Source organism: Anabrus simplex, chromosome 7 (genome assembly GCF_040414725.1).
Source record: "Anabrus simplex isolate iqAnaSimp1 chromosome 7, ASM4041472v1, whole genome shotgun sequence".
Classification (NCBI taxonomy): domain Eukaryota; kingdom Metazoa; phylum Arthropoda; class Insecta; order Orthoptera; family Tettigoniidae; genus Anabrus; species Anabrus simplex.
Window position 1 is genome coordinate 229837986 of NC_090271.1, and position 26064 is coordinate 229864049.

The 26064-nt window shown below is 42.2% G+C and overlaps 1 protein-coding gene across 2 annotated transcripts in view; it reads left to right on the forward strand.

The window, feature by feature from the left end:
* LOC136877498 (nuclear pore complex protein Nup93) overlaps positions 1-26064 on the forward strand; it is a 262104-nt gene that overhangs the window by 91384 nt on the left and 144656 nt on the right. For both annotated transcript variants that reach the window (XM_067151599.2, XM_067151600.2), the window contains exon 5: positions 13714-13884. In XM_067151599.2, the coding sequence (XP_067007700.1) occupies positions 13714-13884 (171 nt within the window). The remainder of the gene's footprint in view (positions 1-13713; positions 13885-26064) is intronic.

Below are 26064 nucleotides of genomic sequence, written 5' to 3' on the forward strand. Positions count from 1 at the left end.
TAGATACCTGCCCAACACAGTCGGTTGCGTCCAACTATCTTGCCCGACACGGTCAGTGTGCGTCCAAGCAGTTCTCCAGGATGGATGCAAGTAAAGTGGAGCAGTGGTCATATGTGAAGATTGCAGTTCTCCTTGGCAGAAATGTCTGTCATTGTCATGCAGAGCTACGAGAAGCTGTGGGTGATATGACGTAGCTGTATTGAACTGTTTCACATATGGTGGTGGCCTTCCAATATGGGCACATGACAATTTAGGACTTTGTATGCAGTGGATGGATGTCCTGTGCCTGTCCACACAGTGTTCTGCATTCTGTGTCAGGACTTCCAGGTATGTGCTTAAAGTGTGTACCACATCGATGAGCAGAGGTACAGAAGTTGTCACGATATGAGACCCGCCGTATCCACCTGGAGCTATTTCTCTGTGAAGGGAACAGCAGGCTTGATAGCATTATTTCAATTTGTAGTACTGGAAGCCACTTTCTGTTCAGTTTTGACTTAATTAATGTATGATTTCAAAGTTTATCAGTCTGTCAAAACAAATGCAAGATTTATAAAATCAGAAAATAACTGACAAGGAGAAAAAAAAACATAAACGAGAATATATCCGAAAAACATAACATTTAACTAATTTAATTTTAATGAATTTAAAAATTGTTTTTCAGTTTTCTGATGTATTTAAATGTTTTCTTTTTTCAGGTATTTTCTAATTTTATTAACCCTGTATTAGTTTCAACAGACTGAAAAAATTCAAAGTTATATATTATTGCAGTTATTGATGAAACCTGGGTGTGAGCATGCAAAGCAGAACTCATAACTTCAGATGCCATGAATCCATCTCATTCCTTCTAGGTGGGGGTGGTAGAATACACCCACGGTATCCCCTGCCTGTCATTAAAGGCGACTATAAGGAATTCTAGGGGTTCTTAACTTAGGAGTGTGGGTTGGCGACCATGGGGCCCTTAGCTAAGGCTTGGCATTGCTTCCACTTACTTGTGCCAGGCTCTTCACTTTCATCTATCCTATCCCACCTCGCTTGGTCAACTCTTGTGGTTTTACGACCCCGACGGTATTAGGTTTCCGAGGTATAGGGAGTCTTTCATTTTCACGTTCTTCATGGCCTCATCTTTCTTTGGCTGATACCTTCACTTTTCAAGGTGTCGGGCCCCTTCAAGTCTTTCTTTCTGATTAGTGTTAACAGAGGGTGGTTGCCCAGTTGTACTTTGTCTTAAAACAATAATCACCGGGCGAGTTGGCCGTGCGCGTAGAGGCGCGCGGCTGTGAGCTTGCATCCGGGAGATAGTAGGTTCGAATCCCACTATCGGCAGCCCTGAAGATGGTTTTCCGTGGTTTCCCCCTTTTCACACCAGGCAAATGCTGGGGCTGTACCTTAATTAAGGCCACGGCTGCTTCCTTCCAACTCCTAGGCCTTTCCTATCCCATCGTCACCATAAGACCTATCTGTGTCGGTGCGACGTAAAGCCCCTAGGAAAAAAAAAACAATAATAATCACTACCACCACCATGGAATCCATTGCCCATGAAGGTCATGCTCATTTTTGCATACAATAGCCAAGATGTTCTTGCGTGTCATCCTGTTCAAGAGGCCCAGACTGTTAATGTCCAGAACAACCACACACTTTTGCCAGGCCATCTGTGTTCTGTACTTTGGTGGAAGTCAACCCAACACAAAGCTAATTTTCACCAAAAATGCCAGTTTGTATGTTATTTTAGACTCACTTGACAACACAAAATTCACCACAGATATGAATGATGATGTCTGATGCATTAGTAGGTAACTTTGTCATTCCTTGCCACAGTGGTGTACCTTCTTCGTGTTCTTGAAGATCCTGCTCAGAAATATTATGAAGCTAGAAAAATAGAACACTTGGTGTTGTTGGTCAGTGATCATATAAAACTACTGTATTTAGTTGCATAATTTCCCGCCTTTCTTTCTTAAAATTTAGAGAGCAAAACTTGAAGGGGAAAAAGTACATGGATATTACATGGTGACTACAAAAAAAATCAGACTTAAAATTGAGGTATACAACTTCAAAAATTTCATTTATTTATAAAATTAATATTTACAAGGAAATAACTAAAATCACACAAAATTTGAACAGTTGAGAGACATTTTTTCAAACACCGTGCTGTGTTCAAGTTCAGAAGCAGCAGCAGTGCAGGTGAACTTGATCTTTGGGTCAACCCTAGCAACACAAACATTGAATAATAAGTATCAGTCATAAAAAGTGCACAAATCAAAATTAGCTCATTAAGTGTGTAAATAAAATCAACATACCTATCCTTTACTCTGCACAGCTTACTTCGGAAGATGTACTGTTGGACAGATTATAATCAGCGGAGTAGTTTGTATCCATTGCATCATCCCACATGATGTCGTCCTCCAAGCCATCCTTTGCGTTAGTTATCCTGGTCTTCTTGAAGCTCTTTGTGACAATGTCTTCCGTGATCAGATTCCAAGCTCGAAGAATCCATGAGTACAATTGTTTGATGCCAGGTCTCTTAATGCTGCCCCTTTTTGTCAGTTTGCCAATGGCCGTAGCCGTGTTGAAACACCGGATCCCGTGAGATCTCTGAAGTTAAGCAACATTGGGCGTGGTCAGGAGTTGGATGGGTTGCCACGCACTGTTGGTGGGGGTAAGGGAATGGAGGAGCGGAAAGGAACTGGCCACCCTACCGCACGTAAACTCCGGCTTAGGAACACCTCTGCGGAGGTTCGGACCTGCGTTCGGGCAGAATAACCCTTACCTACCTTTTGTCAGTTTGAATGAACCAGGTGCCATCCATTTCTCATAAAACAGGCGGAGATCATCTTTGAATAGTCTATTCAGCAAGATGTCCAGTGGCTGTTAAATTTATGTTAACCCACCTGGTATTATGACAAGAAAGGTGTTGAGATGAAACATCTCATTTTTAACGGGCTCCGCTAAATGGTCACAAAAACTGTACAGAGCGAGCATGGATTTTTTAAAAGCTCCAGGGCATGGATCCTACACAACTTTCAGCCAGTCTTTCATTACATCAGCTGGCATTCATCCTTGTTCCTGCACTCGAATGACAAAGCCAGCTGGAAGTTTGCACTTTGGCAGAGTTTTTCTTTTGAAAATGACAAAGGGCGGTAGCTTTCTACTGTCCGCCGCAACTGCCAACACGACTGTACACTGCCTGTTATTTTAATTAATATGCTGGATGCACTGTTCATATGCACTTCATATTTCACGGCACATCAAACTAAATGGGAGTTTTGTTCGTGTTTCCAATTTGAAAATGATGGTTATTGGACACCAGTTAACTGGTCAATCACAGTCTTATTCTTTGTGAATGAGAAATTGAATACCTTGATGATTGTTAATCCTTAATAAATTTCATTCTTTAAATTTTTGGTAACTTCTATTGGTGAAGTGAAAACCTGCCAGGCTACCCACATTAATTTCAGAATTAGATTTTCAGTTTGCAGAGGTGTTTATAGAAGCTTGGAATCCAGGACAAAGGCTTGTTAGGTGCAAGGGGTGTCCAATTTCTTACCAAAGATCCTTGTGGAATTTACATGGTATGTGAAAAATGTGAGAATAACATTAAGAAAATATGTCCTGAATACCTTGTGGGGGAAATTCCACATGAGGGAAGCTTTTTGTGAGTAAATATGGTAGTTCCCATTCAGAATGAGCTACCAAGAGAGAGGGAAAGGAAATATTTGTATCGTTAACTGTAACTAATCTAAATATAGGATATTCAAATTGATTAGCTCTTTGTAACTCTGCCGTCGCAACTATTAACATCTCTACCTAGAATCTCAACTTCATCTCTATTAAAATCAACATTGGTTTGATTTTTTTACAGGTGGATAAAATGTGTTGTTGTGTTCCACTTTTCTTCTCTTGTGTTGTATTTGGCGTTAATTAAATTCTGATATTTTGTTTTTCTTGTTTGTTTTATTTTTCTTATTTTTTTGTTTTTCTTTAAGATGGTCAGTAAGGAAAAACCTATATTATTCCGCACCTCTTTATGCGACAGGCATCGGCAGCCGGCACAATTCCTATCCTCATCGCTAGATGGGGCTTAATTCATTCCATTGCTGACCCGGTCGAATGACTGGAAACAGGCTGTGGATTTTCATTTTATTCTGCACCTCCTTCCATTCCAGAGCCGAAATTTCACTTGTGATAAATAAAATGCAACTCGTAGACTGAGCTATTTAACTTTTTTTTTTTTTTTTTTTTTAGAGGTGCAGAAATATAATTTCATCCTTGATCCAGAAGGGGTTCACTTTCCGTTGTGTTCTCATTTCGAGATGTTGCAAGCTACCTATTTTCTGAATGGATTTCAAATGTTTGGGTGTAACATTCCCTTTAAACATTTTAAAAGAAATTTAAGGTCTTTTGAAATACTAAGGATTTTAACCTTCGTATTCTTAAATCTGTTGATCACAAAAGCAGAACAGGGAGAATAGTTTAAATGAAGACATGGCAGAAGAAAATCCATTATTCAAATTAGCAGTCCAATATCCCAGAAAGAGAAGGAAACGAAAAAGAGAAAATGAGGGACACAAATGGGCAAGACGGCCCCCTTCCAGTGCTGCACGCTCCTCCCATTCCATCCCTCCTGACATTCAACCCGCACGTTTGACAGCTCAACAGTCTGCCGACTAAGTTGAAAGTGTAAACAGATCTCTAGGGCCTCTGTGTTCAATATAAGTCGCTCCTAATCTGTGCGTTGAGTTCTTATTTTGTCAAGTTGCAGTAGGGCCATCATACAGTATATTAGTTCATTTCTCTTTTCTTACAGATATTGAGATTTTACTATAACTTGGCAGTCTAATCTTTTACTGCAGACTATATTTCTTTCCATTTGGATGCTCCTTGGCAATGATTATGTCAAAAAGCAGGGACAAATTGAATCAGCACTATTCGGAAGAACAATCAGAGACAAATGGAGGATGTTTGGATATAAAGCTCACCCAGTAGTCATCCAACAACAGTATTTGAAATTTGAATAACAACACAATACTTACGAACTTTCAGATGATATTTATACACTGCTGTTTGGAGAAAGTGAAACATTCAGAAGCAGTTGTCTGAAACACGCCAAAATCAGAGGACCTGTAGAACACTGGAATCATAAGTGATTTAAATTGCAGAGAGATGTGTGCACGTAGGCCCAGCAGTACCCTCTTGGGTGTGACTGGGTAGGTCAGTGTTACGCAATACTCAGTTGGTGCGGAGCCATCATACAAAGTGGAAGTGTGTACCCAAGTGCCACTGTGCCTCACTGCCACCACAGGGTGGAATATCAGCATGTGAGTGCATTCGAATGGGGGCAGAATGATTGGACTCCGGGAGGTGGGTCTGTTATTCCGTGACATTGCGGCTCGCACAGGGCACGCTGCTTTAACAGTGAAGTGTATGTGGAACCAGTGTAGAGAAGAGGGCCGTACACAGTGCTGACAGGGTACTGGACAGCACAAGGTGACCACAACACGAGATGACTGCCATCTTGTTCACTTGGCCGTAACTGACAGAACAGCTTTGTACGCAGTGTTGGCTCGACGTTGGAGCATTGCAATGGGTGTGGACATGTCTGCTTCGACAGTTTGACGTAGTCTTCTGAGGGCTGGACTGGTGGCATGCATGCCATTGCTTCGGCTTCCATTGACCAGCAGCCACCAACGCCGCCGATTGCAGTGGGCACGTGAACACCAATACTGGCGTGCTGAGTGGCAAAATGTAGTGTTTTCGGACGAATCCCGCTTCAGCTTGTCTTGCAGTGATGGCCGTGTACATCTCAGATGCCGTTGTGGTGAACGCATTTGGGGCAGGCTGTACTGTTGAGCGGCATAGCAGACAAACGCTAGGTGTGATGGTTGGGGCGCAATGCCTATAACATGCGATCTCCTTCGTCTTGAGGGCAATCTGAACAGCTACCTGTACATCAGGGTAGTGTTACAGCCTGAGGCACTGTCCCTCCTGCAGGCTGTTCCACACGCATATTCCAGCAGCATAATGCCCGGCCGCATGTGGCGAGGAATGTGCAAGCCCTGTTCAAAGAACGACTGTACCACTGCTTCCACATACTTGTGCCAGGCTCCTCACTTTCATCTATCCTATCCGACCTCCCTTGGTCAACACTTGTTCTTTTCTGACCCCGGCGCTATTAGGTTTACGAGGGCCGATATCTTCATTTTTCGAAGTGTTGGATCCCTTCCATTGTTTCTCTCTGATTAGTGTTATATAGAGGATGGTTGCCCAGTTGTATTTCCTCTTAAAACAATAATCACCACCACTACCACTGCTTCCCTGGCCTGCTCGTTCTCCTGCCATGTCGCCCATCAAACATGTCTGGGATATGGTCGATTGGTAACTTGTTCGTTCAGGTTCTCTTGCAGCCACTGTTGATGGTTTGTGGACGCGCCTACAAACAGTGTGGCAGAGTATTCCCCAGCAGCATATTCAGGCGCTATTTGATTCCATGCCACAATGTCTAGCGGCTCTGATTACAGCGCGTGGTGGCGCTACGCCGTACTGAAGTTCCACAGTCACAGTGCATGTCGTCGTCATCGTCATCATCATCATCATCATCAATTCCTTTGAGCGAGCCAGGAAGGATGTTTAAGAAGGATGTGCCTTCATTTATTATGGTCCTGGTATGCTTCTTTTCTCTGTAGAGCATCCCATGTTTCTCCTCTCTTTTCTAGGTCTTCTCTTATCTGATCTAACCACCTTTTTCTAGGGCATCCAATTGGTCTTCGTCCCAGAACGATCTTTCCAAATTCTTCCTTGGTTTTGAGTCACCTGCATCCGCTTAACTTGTCCTAGCCACTTCAGCCTTGCAACACTGAGCCTTTCTTCCAGGGTCAGGTTGACCTGCAGGTCTCTTCATATCTGATCATTCTTAATTCTGTCCTTCCCTATTTTCTGTGCAGCTGATTTAAGGAACTTCATTTCAACAGCTTGAATTTGACTTACTTCTCTTTAATGTATGACGCAACTTTCCAGACTATACATCATGATGGGGAGGAGATAAGTCTTAACCTCCTTAGTGGCACACCCGAGAAATTGTCGGGTGGCGCGCGCTTGCCCATAACGTCACCGCCCGAGAAATTCTCGTTTAGCTGCAGTGTTAATTTCGTGATCGCCCAATATTTTCTCGGGTACTGTAATCTGCATTGTTGTTGGTGGGAAGAATAAAAATGTAGAAATGTATTGGTCACAGACAGTATTCTAAAAACACCAATATTTTATGAAACCATGTCACAGGCCTACTGTAAAAAAAGTGGCACGTCTAGGTGAAACTCTGCAAATGCACACGGCCTAACCACCCAAAAGCTGGTTCTGTTCCCGTGATCATAAGATCTGCGGCCGTGAAAACCATTTTTGATTTTGATGTAAATAGAGTGTAAAGTAAGTTTTTATTAACATTGAATAATATATAAATGTGTTCCCGTAATAATTGTTACTCATTTCGTGCTCCTAAAAATGAATAATTTCCTCCGAAAAACTTCACCTTTCTGGCACAGGAGGTCTACCAGAACCCGCTACTGAAGGGGTTAAACAGGGTCTGTTTAGCCCTCTGAGGAACTTCCTTGCCCTATACTATGTTCTGCTCTCGGTGGAAGAAGTTGGATCCTATTTGCATGTACAACTCATGTTTGAATTTTTAATGTATTTTTAAGTGGAAGTTGTTTGTGGACAGTTTTATGTTACATTGTACAATTTTTACAGGTGTAATGTGCTTAAACTATTTTAACCAGAAGCTGAAGAGCAAATACTCTTATATATTTTCAAAACATGTACTTGTATATCAATGTGTTAGACAGTAAACTAGGTATTGTATTGACAAAGCAAATCCTTACTACATAACATTCATCAAAAGGACGTGTCTGGATGTGTTAGGAGTTGATGATATTCAGATTAGGGGAGATTACGAGAATTTTTTTTTTTTTTGAAGCACTGAGTGACATCATAGTCAAGGTCAGTAGCAAGGATAGGATAGTGCTAATGGATGATTTCAGTGCGAGAGTTGGAAATAGAACTGAAGTATATGGTAAGGTGATGGGTAAATGTGGGGAAGATGTGGGAACTACAGTAGAACCCTGTTTTAACATGACCACTTTTAAGAATTCCCGCTTTTAACAAAGATTTTCATAAGGCCCAGCCAAATCGCCAGAAGCACCAATGTTATTTAAACCCCCTTCAAACGAACCCCACCGGGCGAGTTGGCCGTGTGCGTAGAGACGCGCGGCTGTGAGCTTGCATCCGGGAGATTGTGGGTTCGAGCCCCACTGTCGGCAGCCCTGAAGATGGTTTTCCGTGGTTTCCCATTTTCACACCAGGCAAATGCTGGGGCTGTACCTTAATTAAGGCCATGGCCGTTTCCTTCCCACTCCTAGGCCTTGCCTATCCCATCGTCGCCATAAGACCTATCTGTGTCGGTGCGACGTAAAGCAACTAGCAAACGAACCCCGACATAAGGAAAGGTTAGCTTTTAATGAATATATTTAACATAAATTATGATTGCACATCCTGTTGTAATGAAAATTTTGCGATAAGATACTTTTTTATAAACTTGTTTTAAATACTAATTAACTTCCGTTTTTACGTAATCTCAGTCCGAAGTTAACGTGTTAAATGAAAGCGTTCCTTTAGCGATGTGTGGAACCATGATAAATTGGTGCGGCCTCTGGAAATCACTGTTACAGCAAGCAGCAGTTGTACTAATATAACATAGATGTTAATTTCCATAGGGAACCTGAAACATTTGTCCCGAGTTAGTTAGTTAGTTGGTTAGTTATGTCCATTGAACTGTAGGTATTACTGGAATGACATTTGTATGGGAGTGAAGTGCGGTTTCCGACGAGACTAGCTGTACGGCCTAGAGGCATGACTTATGTACTCGTACATGCCGTAAGACGCAAGTAACTTCACGAAATATAAATGTTTAGGTGGTAGGTCTCTTGCAAATTTCTCGTGATTTATGGTGAAAGATATATTTCAGAAGATTAAAAGTAATTAGAAACTGAAAAGGCATATGCCATTTAGAGCAATTTTAGTTCATAGTCGGTGGTAAAAAAGTAACACTTTTCAAATAAATAAAGGTTTAATGATGCTTGAGAATGCCCTCAATATACAAACAAGCCTACAGGCCTTCTCTTTTGATAATGTTAGTAGCTGACATGCTTACTGGACACATTACTTGTTTTAGAGTCAGTTTGTTCAATTGCACACTGTACAGATATTCATTCTGAATGTTGTGCTTAGTATGTCAGCCTTTATTGATCATTTGTTGCTTATACTGTTCATTAATGTGCAATATTTTTGTTTTACTTGACCCTATGACTTGTGGTGCAGATGTATTGATTACGAGACACAAGGGTGTATTAACTTTCCTCTTGATAATGCAATTATAGATGTATAAGATATAGGAAATGAGTGGCAATCGGGTGTACCCTGGGCAACGTCAGACGATGCAACGAAATGTGCTGACTTCTGATCCTTTCACAACCAGTCTCTATCCAAAAGGATTGCACGAAGATCAGTCTTTTTCAAGACCACTTGTGTTTATCTCTTTAAACATCGAGGGATTTTCTCGTGAGAAAGAAGTCCTATTAGCTAAATTGCACCAAAAAGATGCATGTGACATCCTGCTAGTCCAGGAAACACAGTAGGAGTACTAGGTACCGTCCAAGAATTGCTGTTGTGGAACTAATCCTAGAAGGGCCTTACCACAAATATGCCAATGCCATCTTTTCCAGACCTAACCTAAACATCATCTCAGCCTCATTGACTGAAGACAATGACATCGAGCTCCTTACAGTCCGCACTCCATACTTCAGTATCACATCAGTCTACAAACCACCCGAAGCCATTTTCAGCTTTGAAACACCTGCCAACTTCAACCACCAGGACGTAAACTTTGTCATTGGTGATTTCAACTGTAGAAACACAGCTTAGGGATACCCAAATTCTGATGCAAATGGAACAAGTCTAGAAACATGAGCTGAGGCTCATGACTTGCATCTGATCCATGATCCGAAGCTCCCATCTTCCTTCAACAGTGGTAGGTAGAAAAGAGAGTACACTCCAGACAATATCTTCGTGTCTTCAAAAGTAGCTGGGCAGTATGTGAAGACGATGGGAGAGCGCATCCCTTGCACTCAACATAGGCCTGTCATTTTCACCGCAAATTCCATGGTTATGCCTGAAGAGTTCAGCAGAGAGCTTGACTCGGAGATAATAAACATGCCACCACAACCAGAAATGTACGACACCTTTATAGAATGCATCCAGTAAGTTTCAAGGAAAACTATTCTGAGAGGGTGCAGAATGCTTGTCCGGTGATGATAGACTGTTGTTAGAAAGATATTGGAATCTTTATGAGGAGGATCCATTTGCTGGAGTGGTTACTAAGCAACACGTGTCACCAAGTTATGCATCCCTAAAATGTGGCGGAAATCTTGAGTTATCACTCTACTCAAGCCTGGGAAAGAGCCAAGCATTCCGAAAAATTTTCGGCGTATTTCCCTGCTATGCCATATCTTCAAGATACGTCTGATACTTAACCGAATCAGTATCATCCTCGAAGAGAAGTTCATCCTACAACAAGCAGTCTGTCGTGCTGGCAAATCATGTTTTAGCCAGATCTTGAATCTCACCCAACATGTTGAGGATGGTTTTAAGCATGGTGAGATAACTGGAGTCACCTTTGTTGATTTATCAGCTGCATACGAGACTGTGAATCCTAGGAATCTGTTGAAGAAAGTGTATGATCTTACCAAGGACCTTATCAGCACCTTCCTTCAGAACAGAAGATTCCAAGTCTCGCTACGGGGTAAGAGGAGTAGATGGCGAGCCCAGAAGAATGGTCTCCTTCAAGGCAGCATGCTAACTTCGGCGTTGTACAACATCCACGCAAATCATGAGCCAATTCCAGCACGCACCAGGTTCTTCATTTATGCCGATGACACAGTGGTAACTGCTTTGAAGAAGTAGAAGAAAATCTGAGTTCAGCGATGGAGGAGCTCTCCAAGTACTATGTCAACTATCTGAAGCCGAATCCCAGTAAAACACAAGTGTGTGTGTTCATCTACGAAACAAAGAAGCACAGCGACAGGTGAACATCACATGGCGAGGAGAATGACTGAAACACTGTCCAACACCAGTTTATTTAGGTGTCACACTAAACCGCACTCTAAATTACAGGCAGCAATGTCTGAACACAAAACAGAAGGTAAGTGCTCGCAATGGCATACTAAAGAAGCTGATCGGCAGCACGTGGGAAGCCAGCCCGCATATCCTGACGACTTCTGCACTTGTGCTGTGTGTGTCAGCCGCTGAGCATGTTGCTCCTGTGTGGAACGCTTCAGCACATGCTAAGCAGGTTGATACCACAGTTAACGATACTGCAAGAATAATCTTGGGATGCCCAAAACTGATGCCAGTGCAGAAACTTGAACCAGATTGTTGGAATAGCCCCACCCAACATCCGGAGGGCCACTGCTGCAGATGCCAAGAGAACAAAGCAGGAGAATGACCATCTAACATCCACTCCATGGTCACCAAGCTGCATGGTCTCACCTCAGATCCCGTAAGAGCTTCCTTGCTAGGACTCTGCCGCTGAAGGGAACAATAGAGACAACTCATCTTAACAGATGGGGGAGCTCACGGCCCACAGACATGTCACCAAAGGAAGAACTAGCTCCAGGCGATGACTTACCTTACCCTGTATGGAGGTCCCTCAACCACTTAAGAGTGGGTGTCCCTCGATGCAAGACCAAGCTGAAGAAATGGGGGATCCTTCCAACAAATGCAGACACCTCATGTGAATGTGGTGTTGAACAAGACCCAAGCTACCTTTTTTTTTTTTTTTAAATGCTATTTGTTCGGGGCATCGACCCTTGTGGATCTTTTGCCCCTACTGGCACCATTTTATATGAAACCTGCGTGTAATTTTAATGGCAGAAGTGTGGAGTGTTGTATGTGAGGAAAGGAACATTAAGGATGACACAAACACACAGTCCCCAGGCCAGGGATATTAATCATTACATTTAAAAACCCCTGACCTGACCAGGAATCGAACCCGGGACCACCAGGTGACAGGCGGACGTGTTGCCCCCTACCCCGTGGGGCTGGATACCCACCTACTTATATATCCCCTCCTGGACAACCCATGCACATCACAATATATTTTTAGAGGAAACAACAAGCCATCACAGCTGCAGTTTTTTGGAACTGCTGACCGGACATAGAAATGAATGAATGACCACAGTGGAGAAACCAAGGGCGTTCTCATAGTTCTGTCATCTTTTGCATGATTTGTGCTCCCTCTTCCTATTCAATAAGGCCATATGTCACAGGCAGCCTTCAGTATCTTTAGCTCCTGGAACATGCACCTATGATTAGAGCTCTGCGGATGCAAACTGTATGGCAGTGTGGATAATTTTGCTGTTATCTAAATAATTGTTCATTGATTTTCACTCGGGTATACTTAGAAATCTTGACAAGTTAGTCTTTCATATTTCGTGCCGTTATTTTTGCTTGGGGTGTGGCTGGCGACCCTTGACATTGGTACGGAAAAATATTATATAAAGAGCATTGAGTCCATAAAACCGTAAATCTAACCTAAGCCTACCTGGCTCCTACCTGCAATTAATGAAAGGAAGGAACAAAGGTTCTGTAAGAGAACTGCTCAATATGTCGGTAGTTGTCACAAAATAAATCCTTCATATACGTGTCACTATGGGGGGGCTGGTGCTAAGTATCAGGCCTATTGCATTATGTTAACAGATCTATACATTTCAATACCTTGGGTGTAGTATTGTCAAATAGTTACAATATCCGTGGATAACCATTCACGGATGCGGATGTAGGAAGTGCAGGTGCAGAGCGGATGCAGATAATATTTTGTATATCGGCGCAGGGCTCTACCTATGATAATAAAAATATTTACAAAAGGATACAAAATTTGAAAACTAGCATGCTAGTTCCTAATATGTTTTCTACCGAGCTCGATAGCTGCAGTCGCTTAAGTGCGGCCAGTGTCCAGTATTCGGGAGATAGTAGGTTCGAACCCCACTGTCGGCAGCCCTGAAGATGGTTTTCCGTGGTTTTCCATTTTCACACCAGGCAAATGCTGGGGCTGTACTTTAATTAAGGCCACGGCCGCTTCCTTCCCATTCCCAGCCCTTCCCTGTCCCAACGTCGCCATAAGACCTATCAGTGTCGATGCGACGTAAAACCAATAGCATAATATGTTTTCTTGTGTTATAACCATTATTCCTTTAAAGTAACAGCCATAGCACGCTAATTCCAGAAGAGTATCTTTGAGCAGCATAACACTTGGCTAGTTTTTGAACATATTACTTTTATGACACATTACTGAAACATGAAGCACACCCGGGCGACTGGAGTGGGACATTGATGATGGTGATGATGATGATGACTGGAGCATGTTACCTAACTGGAAGTGGAATGTTGCAACATGTTATGGGAACGTAACTGTTAAGCTCATCATCTCTAGCAACGATTCAGTTACTTTGAATAGATCTATGCACCCAGAAGTTGGGACTGAATTTTTAGAAACTTAGGCATGGCTTTAGAGGATAGCTTCGATAACAATCACTTTGAGAGAAGTTACCTTTAAAGACAGTTGTAATTAATGACTGGACCAGTTATTATGAATTGTTAATCTCTTTTCAATTACAGAGCTCTGTGTGTGCTGACGTCACCTTTGGGGGAGGGAAGAGTATGTTGGATGATCAAGAAATGGCTTATGCCAAGATTGTTACTGAATATAATAAAGTGATAGTACAAGGGGCAGTGCGTCCGTCACTGGTGGAGAAGTTCCTGCAAGTTGGGGACATTCTACATGATAAGGTAAGTGTAGTTTTTTAACCATATTACTTTCTGTTCTTCAACTACTACAAATACTTTGCCTATTCTGTATTGATGGCATCATGGAAAACCATAATTTCAAAAACTTTTCCAGGTAAGATGATTTTAAAGATTTTGACTTTGCTTTCCATTTATATACTGACTATAAATATTATTTCTCAAATTTTGAGTTGTTGCTGTTTTCTTACGTGCGACTTTTACATAACTCTAATAGCAACCAGTTTAGTTGTTGCTCTCTGATTTGACAACAGGCGTGGATCTAGAAAGATTGAACAGTGGGGTGCTCCTGGTTTACCCGGCTATGGTCGTGTGCATTGTTTACAAAATTGTCAGTGGTATATGTAAACATTATGTCTACATTACAAAAAATGTTATTCTATGGTGTATTTTTTCGATGAATTTGACAATTTAATAATTAATGTTACCGTGTTTTAGCGGTAGTTATGCGTAAAAGAAGGTGCGGGTGTGCATGGGTTTCAAGCTACGAAATTATAGTGCATGTAAAATTAATTTAAAATTTAACAAGGTTATATTTCCTTTTCAAAAACAAAGCAATAACAGACATGGCAGGTACAATGTAGCAAAACAAAGGGGAGTTACAATATTTACAGGTTTTGGGCTTCACGCCCTGACTTCAGCGATCAGCTCAGTTTTACCACAAACACAAGTTTTAACAGAGGGGCAGAAAACCCCATTCATCCCTAGGAGCCCCTGGCTCCGAATTACACAGAAAAGCCTCCACGAGGCATATGACACTCCATTTCAAAAGAGCGATCCGCTCTCAAAATTTAAGCCTCTCAAAGGCCACACCAAACTCTACCTTCAAGCTGTCCTCTAAGGACGTATTCACAGGGGTAAAATACCCAACCTACTGAGGTCTATTGAATGAAAAAGAAAGTTGATTACATGACCTCTAAAATAACAATTTGAGAGGAGGCTAACCGCACTCCTGATACACTTTGTTTAAGACCTACTTGGCACTAGGCCGTTAATACAAGGGCTAATCCCATACTACGGAGGTGACTTCAGAAAATAACAATTTACATTACATCACGGAAGAATTGGTTTGAGAAAATAAGTCCACCTCAAAACAATATGAGTGGGAACTCGAGAGGGTTAGCACTCTCTATCCCAATATGTGGTTTAGAAGATAGTATAGGTACCAGTAGTCTTTACATTTTAAAGGAAGGTTACATGGTGGAAGGCCTAGAACCCGCCCCGAAGATTAAACTGCTGAGCAAGCAAAGAAAGAAGTTATTACTTGGCCATTACCTTGTTGTAGACGCCGCCGAAGAAAGAGGCGCTTCCCGCCTCCTGCTATGTACTTAATACACTGAAAGATGGAACAGAAGTGGCCTGGAGACCCTAAAATCAGCAGTTTATATCCTCTCGCGGAAGATTCTAGGCGTTAGGGGAAATAAAACACCCTCCCACAAAAAATTTTATTGGCTAGGGAAAAGAAACCCCTACATAGAGGAAAAAGAAACACATTATTGGTGGAAAATTAATTAAAGAAATTCGGGATTGGCTAGATCCAAACTAAGGGGAAAAAGAGGGGTATACAGCCAACTTAAACAATAACAGAAAGAAATTTAGCAAGGAACAAACATTTGAAATAAAAATTTCTTCAACAAAATAGTTCTTTGATTTCGCACTAGGTTGCACTATTGTAATTCTTCAGTAGTGTCCTCTAGAAGAGAAAGTTCACACTTCTTACTTCAAGCGAGACAAAAACACATCAAAAGTGACACAGTTCAAAAACTCAAAATTTTCCACGTGGTGACATCTTCTGAGAAAGTAGAGAATTAATAGAATAGATAAAGTTCAACCTTCCTCCAGAAGAGGAGTTTCAACTGGCGCAACTTTTAAATAAACGGTGTAGAGGTGTACCGCCCGGTACAGACCTCCCCCCCCAAAAGTTCCTCCAGGGGTGACACATGAAATCAGTTTGAAACAAAGTCCAAGTAATGATGTTGATACGAAGATAGATAGCAGAAGCATTTACAAGATTTCTTAATTCAGTTTCAAAATATTGTTGTTGCAGGTGAATGAAAGTCTTTATGTTTGTAGAATTTGAATTTCTGAAGATAAACTTTTAATACTTGAAAGTGATGAAAAATTTGGCAATGTCCACCAATTATTGTTGTTGAATTCCCAAGTGTAGTTATTGCTTATGGTGACTGTCCATGTAGTTGATGTAGATTGAGTCGGATGGCCAGACCGGCCGTTGCAGCTTGCGTCCAACGGAGGCCGCTCGGACCCCTCAAGTACCCTGAGATACCGCTCGCCCGCACTATGAGGGGAGCAGAGGAGTTGAAGTACGCCGCGCCCGCGGTGAACAGATACAGGCTGCGGGCATGTAGCAGGTCGTGCGCCGCACATCAGCCTTGGCCGGGAGGAGAGTTCCGGCTCGCCGTGCACATGTCGTCCTCGCTGGAGAGGAGGGGGCCCATCCCCCTCCCCAGTCGCTGCGCGGCGCTGCGCGGCTGCGGGGGCGCTGAAACATTAAAGCTAGGCGGCAGAATTGTGTTGGACTAACATCTTCTTTGAGGGTACAGGCTTGTGGAGAGGTTGAGGGGCCAGCGGCGTGTAGATATCCATGGCATTTACTATTATGAAGCCACAGTGTAAGGTGGAGCAGGAGACGGGAGCGTGGTAATGGCCGTGGCAAGCACAGGATGGCAGTTTAACGGGTCGGGGCAGGTTTTACACAAGGCTTACATCTAAAACCAAAATATTACAGAAGGGGCAGAATGCCTTAAAAGTGAAACTCAAAAAAAATATAACCTTCATATCCTTTCAAAATAATATGAAGCATGTTAACACAGAAATTACACCGGTTTCACCTGGGACAGGTGAACTCTAAATATCCTCTCGGTGGCTGGATTACTTAGCAATAAGGTAACCGGCGTAAGAAAATCGAGAATGATACAAGGCCCATGAAATCTGGGGGCAAGCTTGCCCGCGGGAACAAAATTTTTGACCATAACCTGGTCACCTACCTTCAAAGTGGTGGGTCTCCGTCCACGATCATACCTTTCCCTAACCTTTTCATGAGACACTTTAAGATTGGCTTTAGCCTTCTTCCAAAGATCTTTAATGTTGTCCGGATCTATTGTCTCGGGCAGAATGTCATTCAGAGACCAGAGGTTAGAGAGCGGCGTGTTGGGAACGAACTTAAACATCAAAGAAGCTGGAGTAAATTTGTGTGATTCATGAACCGCCGAATTCAAAGCAAAAGCTAACCAATGCAGGGACGTGTCCCACCTAGAATGATCTTCATGATGATAGGCAATAAGTGCGGACCTGAGATTACGGTTAACCCGTTCAGCCAGAGATGGTTGAGGGTAATAAGCAGATGTAGTTACATGAGAGATGGACAAGTCAAAACAGAATTTACGAAACAGATTTGATGTAAAAGCTTTAGCATTATCAGATACAATGTATTGGCATGGACCAAAAGAAGCAAAAATAGAATTTAGGCAAGTAATGGTGGACTGAGCGGTAGCCAGCTTAGTCGGAAATAACCAAGAAAATCTAGTAAAGCCATCTACGCACACAAAGATGAACTTGTTAGCATTACCCTTTGACTGGGGGGAAGGGTCCTACATAATCGATATACAGGCGTTCCATGGGGCGCGACGCTTGATGCGAAGACAAAAGGCCTACCTTGGTGGACATGGTGGGTTTACTAAGCAAACAAGATTTACAAGCTTTTACAAGTTCACGGATTTCACCGTCCATACCTTTCCAAATGAACATTTCACGAATTTTTTCACGGGTTTTAAAGATTCCAAGATGCCCTCCTAATGGGGTCTCATGATAATACTTGAAGATCATAGGCACAAGAACAGCTGGAACGACAACTTTCATCATCTTGTCATGCCTCGAAGGGCAACATAAAACACCATTCCTCAGAACATAAGGGACAACATGTTCCCCAGAAGAAAGGGTTTCCATTATCGGAGCCAGCGTCGGATCTTCACGTTGGTACTTCTCAATATCTCTAAAGAGCATGGGAGCATCTGTTAGGATGGCATTAACCTCAGATAGTATGGACTCAGAAGGTGATGAACTGTCGACAGGTTCATGGGTCTCGACGTCGTTAGAAAACATACGGCTGAGTCCATCAGCAACAACATTTTCAGTACCTCTGATATGTCGTACATCGAATTGGAAGGCAGAAATACGGATGGCCCAACGGGCTATACGACCAGTACGACGCGGCCTACCTAAGACCCAGCTTAAGGCTTGATTATCTGTCTCCAAGTCGAATTTGACGTGTTCCAGATAGAGACGGAACTTTTCTAAGGCGAATAAGACTGCCAAACCTTCAAGCTCATATATGGAGTACTTTGCTTCTTGAGCCGAGAGAGTCCTAGATGCATAGGCGATGGGGCGCCTCCCTAGTTCAGTCTCTTGAAGAAGGACTGCAGCTACCGCCGACGACGACGCGTCGGTTTGGACGATGAATTTCTTCGAGAAATCCGGCATAGCAAGTACAGGGGCATTACAGAGAGCTAATTTAAGATCTTCGAAAGCGGCTTGTTGAGAAGGTCCCCACTCGAATTTGATGCCTTTCCTACGAAGAAGGTTTAAGGGCGCCGCTCTATTAGCGAAGTTAGGAATGAACTTCCTGAAGAAATTCACCATGCCAATGTCCTTGGGAGGTTTAAAATCACGGATGGCCTGTGTTCTAGAATGATCGACTGCTACACCATCAGGTGACACAATATGCCCTAGGAATGACATAGAGGGCTTAGCAAAGGCAACCTTGGACAACTTAACAGTTAACCCAGCCTTACGAAGGCGATTGAGAACTTCTCGCAGATGATCTAGATGTTCTTCAAAGGTTTCGGAAAATACGACAACATCATCTAAGTAGTGATATAAGTACTCGAATTTGATGTCGGAGAAGACCCTATCTAGCAGCCTAGTGAGTACAGCTGCTCCCGTAGGGAGCCCGAAAGGCACGCGGTTGTATTCATATAAATTCCAGTCCGTGGCAAACGCTGTAAGATGTTTAGACTCTTCGGCTAGGGGAATTTGATTATAGGCCTGATTTAAGTCCAAGATGGTGAAGAACTTGGCCTTACGAAACCATGAAAAACAAGAATGAAGGTCGGGAAGGGGCACAGATTGCAACACCACCTTCCGATTGAGAGCCCTGTAATCAATGACAGGCCTGAAGCCTCCTTGGGGTTTCGGGACTAGAAAAATAGGCGAAGAATACGCTGACTTAGAGGGCCTAATAATACCATCCTTCAACATCTGATCGATGATTTCTTTCAGAGCCTTCATTTTAGGTGGAGATAGCCTATACGGTGGAAAACGGACAGGAATCGAATCCGTGACCTCAATTTTGTATTCAATAAGGTCAGTAACACCAAGAGTATCAGAGAACACCTCGGGAAACGACTGACACAGTTTCCGAATACTATCAGCCTGCCCCTCAGGTAGATGTCTAAGGTCTAACAACATCTCATCCTGGGTAGGCGAAATAGATGAACATGATACAGAATTACACTTTAACAAGGGAATTCTACAATTGGACGCAAATTTGAATGTGCACGACCTACTCTGGAGATCGAGCACAAGACCAGTGTGAGAAATGAAGTCCGCTCCCAATATGATGGGGCAAGACAAGTGCTTAGCCACAAACAGTTTGATTTTCCATGTAAATTTAAAAATACGAATTTTGACCAGTACGGAACCTAGAATTTCTAATGGCGATGAATTAGCCGAAACATATTATAAGAGCTGAGACATGGTCAGGTAGTTTACAAACAGATTTCAATTTAGAATACCATTCAGCCGAAATAATCGAACAAACACTGCCTGAATCTAAGAGAGCTGTTATAGGCTCGTTATTTAACTCAATCTTAAGAAAAGGAACAGGTGCGGGGGTATCCGCCGCAATCCTAAGACATTCTTTAGGGCATTCAAAAGATGAATTTGAAGGCTGATTGTTCTCTGCATTTACAACCTGTTTACTAGGGGCTAAGTCTCGGGAAGATGGATTAGTCGGCTCAGCCGACGCCGCTAGTCACCTTTTATTATTGACATAGCTGGAATTTGCACCAGAAGTTGAGCAGGAGGGGGTGCTATTTGAGTTTGGGCAATTCTTGGCGATATGTGAGAAGGCCCCACACTTAAAACAGCCTTGTGATGAACCAGCTCCATTATTTGCCCTACTAGACTTGATCAGAGGACACTTATTGCGAAGATGGTCAGGCGACCCGCAAGCATAACATTTACGGGGCGTGACTGGTCGGCGAGGTGGAGGCCGAGTGTTACTAAAGGAAGGCGGGGGTTCTTTCGCTACACGCAAAGAATCGGCGTATCTAACTCCTTCCGCTGAGACGGCCAACGCTTCAAGTTCAGAGAAAGTTTGCGGGCACGCCGCAAAACACAAGTATGATCTATAAGATGGTGAAATGCCTTCCACAATAGCTTGTACAATTTGATCCTCAGGGAAGTGAAGAGCAAACACCCTAGTATAAAACTTAATATCTTGGATGAAGTCAGCCAAGTTTTCGTCCAACCTCTGTACTCGATAATAGTATTTCTGAATAAGAGATGACCTCGCGCGGGCAGGAATAAAATTTGCAAGCAGATGTGCATGGAAATCTTCGATAGATGACTGTTCAGCTATGGCTCTTACTATTTTATCTGAGAGAACCCCAATAGCATAAGGATAGATAATTTGCAAAATTTGACATGGGGAAAGAGAAAACACAAGGGCATGATCCTGAAATTCCACTAGAAATCTTAAAAATGAAATTACGTCACTGGTGGTATTAACGGAAAACTTGGATATACCTCTGAGCAACATTGCCAATGGATGAGGCAAGCTGCTAAACCCGGGCGACATAGTAGGTAAAGGTTTCAATGGCAAGGAAGTTAATTCAGCACGTACATTGTTCAACGATGTGCGGCGTTCAGACTCGTTGTCCAATGGGGCAGAGATAGTTTGAGCAGCAACGGTTATCCTATTGCCTTCTCCCTTAGCAGGTTCTTCCTCACTACTTACATTCACAACGGTGGGCTGATCAGATTTGGGAGGAACTTCCCCAGTTAACAATTGAGTGACTTTACTAGACAATTCAGAGATAGTTTCAAGGAGCGTATTAGCTTGCTTCCTCTGAACGTCATTCACCTTCAGAGACAACAGATCATTAACTCTATTTGAAAAGTGATATAGCCTGCCTTGCACACGCTTAATTTGATTAGGAGACGGATCGTTTTCATCAAAAAAGCTGACTACAGATGCTAGCCCAGTAATATTCTCGACGATCGTGGAAAGAGAGTCATCAATTTCTTTCTCTCCCAAATTGGGGATGGAAATGGGCAAATCAAGGGACTCTCTAAGCTTGTTGGTGTCGATTGCAACCGTGCCTCCAGATTGCACATTTCTGATAGTTAACTCGTATATCAACTCCTCTTTGCGCAAGTAGTTAAGGAGGAGAACATCGCGAGGGCCGGGCATGATGACAGAACAATTTTGAAAAACTCAAAAAATTCCAGCAACTGAGAAAATTGTTAGAGTTCGAATCAAAGCAATGTTTAGCCGTCAAAAGGGGCTAAATTGAGACCCATTCAACCACGCTCTGCTACCACTTGTTACCGTGTTTTAGCGGTAGTTATGCGTAAAAGAAGGTGCGGGTGTGCATGGGTTTCAAGCTACGAAATTATAGTGCATGTAAAATTAATTTAAAATTTAACAAGGTTATATTTCCTTTTCAAAAACAAAGCAATAACAGACATGGCAGGTACAATGTAGCAAAACAAAGGGGAGTTACAATATTTACAGGTTTTGGGCTTCACGCCCTGACTTCAGCGATCAGCTCAGTTTTACCACAAACACAAGTTTTAACAGAGGGGCAGAAAACCCCATTCATCCCTAGGAGCCCCTGGCTCCGAATTACACAGAAAAGCCTCCACGAGGCATATGACACTCCATTTCAAAAGAGCGATCCGCTCTCAAAATTTAAGCCTCTCAAAGGCCACACCAAACTCTACCTTCAAGCTGTCCTCTAAGGACGTATTCACAGGGGTAAAATACCCAACCTACTGAGGTCTATTGAATGAAAAAGAAAGTTGATTACATGACCTCTAAAATAACAATTTGAGAGGAGGCTAACCGCACTCCTGATACACTTTGTTTAAGACCTACTTGGCACTAGGCCGTTAATACAAGGGCTAATCCCATACTACGGAGGTGACTTCAGAAAATAACAATTTACATTACATCACGGAAGAATTGGTTTGAGAAAATAAGTCCACCTCAAAACAATATGAGTGGGAACTCGAGAGGGTTAGCACTCTCTATCCCAATATGTGGTTTAGAAGATAGTATAGGTACCAGTAGTCTTTACATTTTAAAGGAAGGTTACATGGTGGAAGGCCTAGAACCCGCCCCGAAGATTAAACTGCTGAGCAAGCAAAGAAAGAAGTTATTACTTGGCCATTACCTTGTTGTAGACGCCGCCGAAGAAAGAGGCGCTTCCCGCCTCCTGCTATGTACTTAATACACTGAAAGATGGAACAGAAGTGGCCTGGAGACCCTAAAATCAGCAGTTTATATCCTCTCGCGGAAGATTCTAGGCGTTAGGGGAAATAAAACACCCTCCCACAAAAAATTTTATTGGCTAGGGAAAAGAAACCCCTACATAGAGGAAAAAGAAACACATTATTGGTGGAAAATTAATTAAAGAAATTCGGGATTGGCTAGATCCAAACTAAGGGGAAAAAGAGGGGTATACAGCCAACTTAAACAATAACAGAAAGAAATTTAGCAAGGAACAAACATTTGAAATAAAAATTTCTTCAACAAAATAGTTCTTTGATTTCGCACTAGGTTGCACTATTGTAATTCTTCAGTAGTGTCCTCTAGAAGAGAAAGTTCACACTTCTTACTTCAAGCGAGACAAAAACACATCAAAAGTGACACAGTTCAAAAACTCAAAATTTTCCACGTGGTGACATCTTCTGAGAAAGTAGAGAATTAATAGAATAGATAAAGTTCAACCTTCCTCCAGAAGAGGAGTTTCAACTGGCGCAACTTTTAAATAAACGGTGTAGAGGTGTACCGCCCGGTACAATTAACAAGAAGACGTAGAGATGTGGCGACCCCATCACCCAGTGGGCAACCACTGCAATCAGCCTCCCGAGTATTGGCGGGTAAACCATAGACTTAACTGACATGAGGAAATGCGTGTCAGGCACCGACCATCTAGTGCATAACAAGTATTGACGCAAAGATCCATGGTAGGTGTAGCAAGCCAATGGTAGTGTCTTCGAATTGCTTTCAACAATCAAACGAGCCTCGGATTGAGATAAAAAATAATACCAAAATTAACAAAGTCTTCGAGCAGATCTGGCAGATATGACAGTCAATGTGGCTGTGATGAAAGACAGATATGTCCGAAGAACAATGCAAGAATTGGGACTATGAATATTTTTACCCTGACTGGAAAAACTGAAGAACTTATTGATATGATGAAAAATCTATCCATATTGGGAATGAGTGAAACAAAATGGAGAAAGGCAGGTAGCATGATTCTCAGAGATGGCTATGAATTAGGATGGAGTGGATGCGTTGAAGAGGCCAGAAATGGTGTAGCTTTCCTGATAACAAAAGAAATGGACACCATTTCTGAAGTATCCTATAAGAATGATAGGATCATTAAATTATCTATGCAGCTGTAGTCCACAAATTACACGGTAGTGCAGGTATATGCACCACAGGTTGGATGTAGTGCTCAAGAGAAGGAACAATCTGTCAAGATTTATAAGATATAAAATGTCATCATCATTGGAGACATAAATGCACAAGTTGGGACAGACATACTTGGTTATGAGGAAATCATTGGACCACATGGGTTTGGTTTGTGCAGAAGAAATGGATTGATCATAAGAAATACCTTCTTCCAAAAGCAAGACAGCCACAAGATAACAAGATATAGCTGGGATGGAAAACATAAGTCTCTCATCGACTATATCATCACTAACAAAGGAGGAGGGAAATGTGTAACTGATGTCAAAGTTATCCTCAGTGAGAGTATGGACAGTGATCATAGATTATTGATTGCAGACCTAAATCATGTGGCTAACACAACCCCGAAGAAAAGAAAAAGAAAACGTAAAGTTGAGACTTGGAAATTAGAAGAATCCAAGCTGAAGGAAGAATATAAAATAAGGATACAGAGACACTGACCAAAGGAGAAATGCATACAGTAGAAGAAGAATTGAAAATTGTTAAAGATACTTTGGTGGGCGAAACTAAAGACCTATGTGGAGTAACAGGATCGACCGTGAAAGAAAAAGACACCTTGGTGGAATGACAGTCAGATTGGCTATAAAAGAGAGAAATTGGCTAAAAAAGTTGCTAGACAAAGAAAAGCAAAGAGAGGTACAAGATCCAGGTGGCCAAGAAATGACTAAACTACAGGAATTCTACTGGGCAAAAAAAGCTTACAGCTAAGAGGATAGTAAGAGAAGAGAAAGAGAAAAAATGGAATGAGTTTGTGGAAAAGTTGGTAGAGGACATTAGAGAAAACAAGAAAGTTCTTTACAGAGTAGTTAAAAACAAGCGAAATAACCTAGAAGACATCAAGGTAATAGAGCAGGACAATGGATCAGTAGTACTAGAGGAAGATGGAATCGGGAGAGAATTCAAGACCTTCTTTGACAAGCTCCCACATGGAGAGGCATCAAATGTAATTCAAAACAGAGAAGAATCTGAAAAAAATTAAAGAGTCCAGTAGAAATATGGAGCCACCAATCACATGGCTGGAGATAGAGAAGAGCCTTAAAAATATGAAGAAAGGGAAAGCTGCAGGAATAGATGAGTTAAGTGTGGACATGTTAAGAGCAGGAGGAACCCCAGCAATCCAATGGCTATATAGACTCCTAAATGTAGTATGGCAGCAAAATACCATCCCAGAAGACTGGAAGAAAGGTATAATTGTACCTATATTTAAGAAAGGCAGCAGACGGTAATGTACCAACTACCCTGGCATCACTCTACTCTCTCATGGACTAAAAATTCTGGAAAATATTATAGAGGATAGATTACGAGAAATTGTAGAACTACTTTTAGAAGAGAAACAATATGGCTTTAGGCCTGGAAGATCAACAACAGATCTTATATTTATTGTCAGGATGCTAATGGAAAATTGTTGGGAAAAAGAGAAGCCTTTATATCTACTGTTCCTTGACATCGAAAAGGCCTATGACAGCATACCAAGGGAGGTTATTTGGGAGTGCCCGAGAAATCTCAAAATTTGTGACAGTAATTTCAAAAGTTAAGGTGCTTTACTAGAAAACCAGAAGCTGTGTACAAGTCTGTTATGGACTGTCAGACGGTTTGAGGCAAAAAGGAGAGTACAGCAAGGTAGTTCTTTGTCGCCCGTATTATTTATCATTGTAATGGATACCATATTAAAGGTGCTAAAAGAAAAGGGGCAACAAGACTTAAAAGCACTTGCATTTGCAGTTGATGTAGTAATTTGGGCTAACTCATAGAAAGATGTGGAAGAGAGACTGCAGGGGTAGAGTCAGGAGTTTCAGAGATATGGATTAAACATCAACAAGGCTAAAACGGTGGTGTTGAAGGTACAGAAGGGTGACAATTGGCCGGAAATCATGCCAAATGGCATTAAACTGGACAGTATCACTGAATTTAAGTACTTGGGTATTATAATGTCCAAGGGTAACTTAGCTCAGTCTAACCTAGTCAGCGATAGGGAGCAGTCGAGCTGAGTTGAGTGTGCCGGTAGAGCGGGAGTGGAGTGTGAGCGGTGAGTGGAAAAAGAAAGACGGGAGGGAAGAGGAAGATGATTGGTGTTGATCAATATTGGGTAGTGATCGGAAGATGGCAGGGGAGATGGAAGAAGGAAATAGTAAGGAGTGAAGGAGGCAAAGTGGAAACAAGAATGATGGGTGAGATGATACTGGTGATAGCGGTGATTATGATACTGCTAGCTATAGGGGGTGTGGAAGTAAAGCCCGGCCCGACTTCCAGTGGCAACATGAGCTGGGAAGACATGGAGGTCTTAAGAAGAGTGGTTAAAGAAGTTGTGGAAGAAGTATGCCTGTTTGAGCAGATTAAAAATATGGTGAACAAGTGAAAGAATTTGAAAATATGAGACGTTGGAT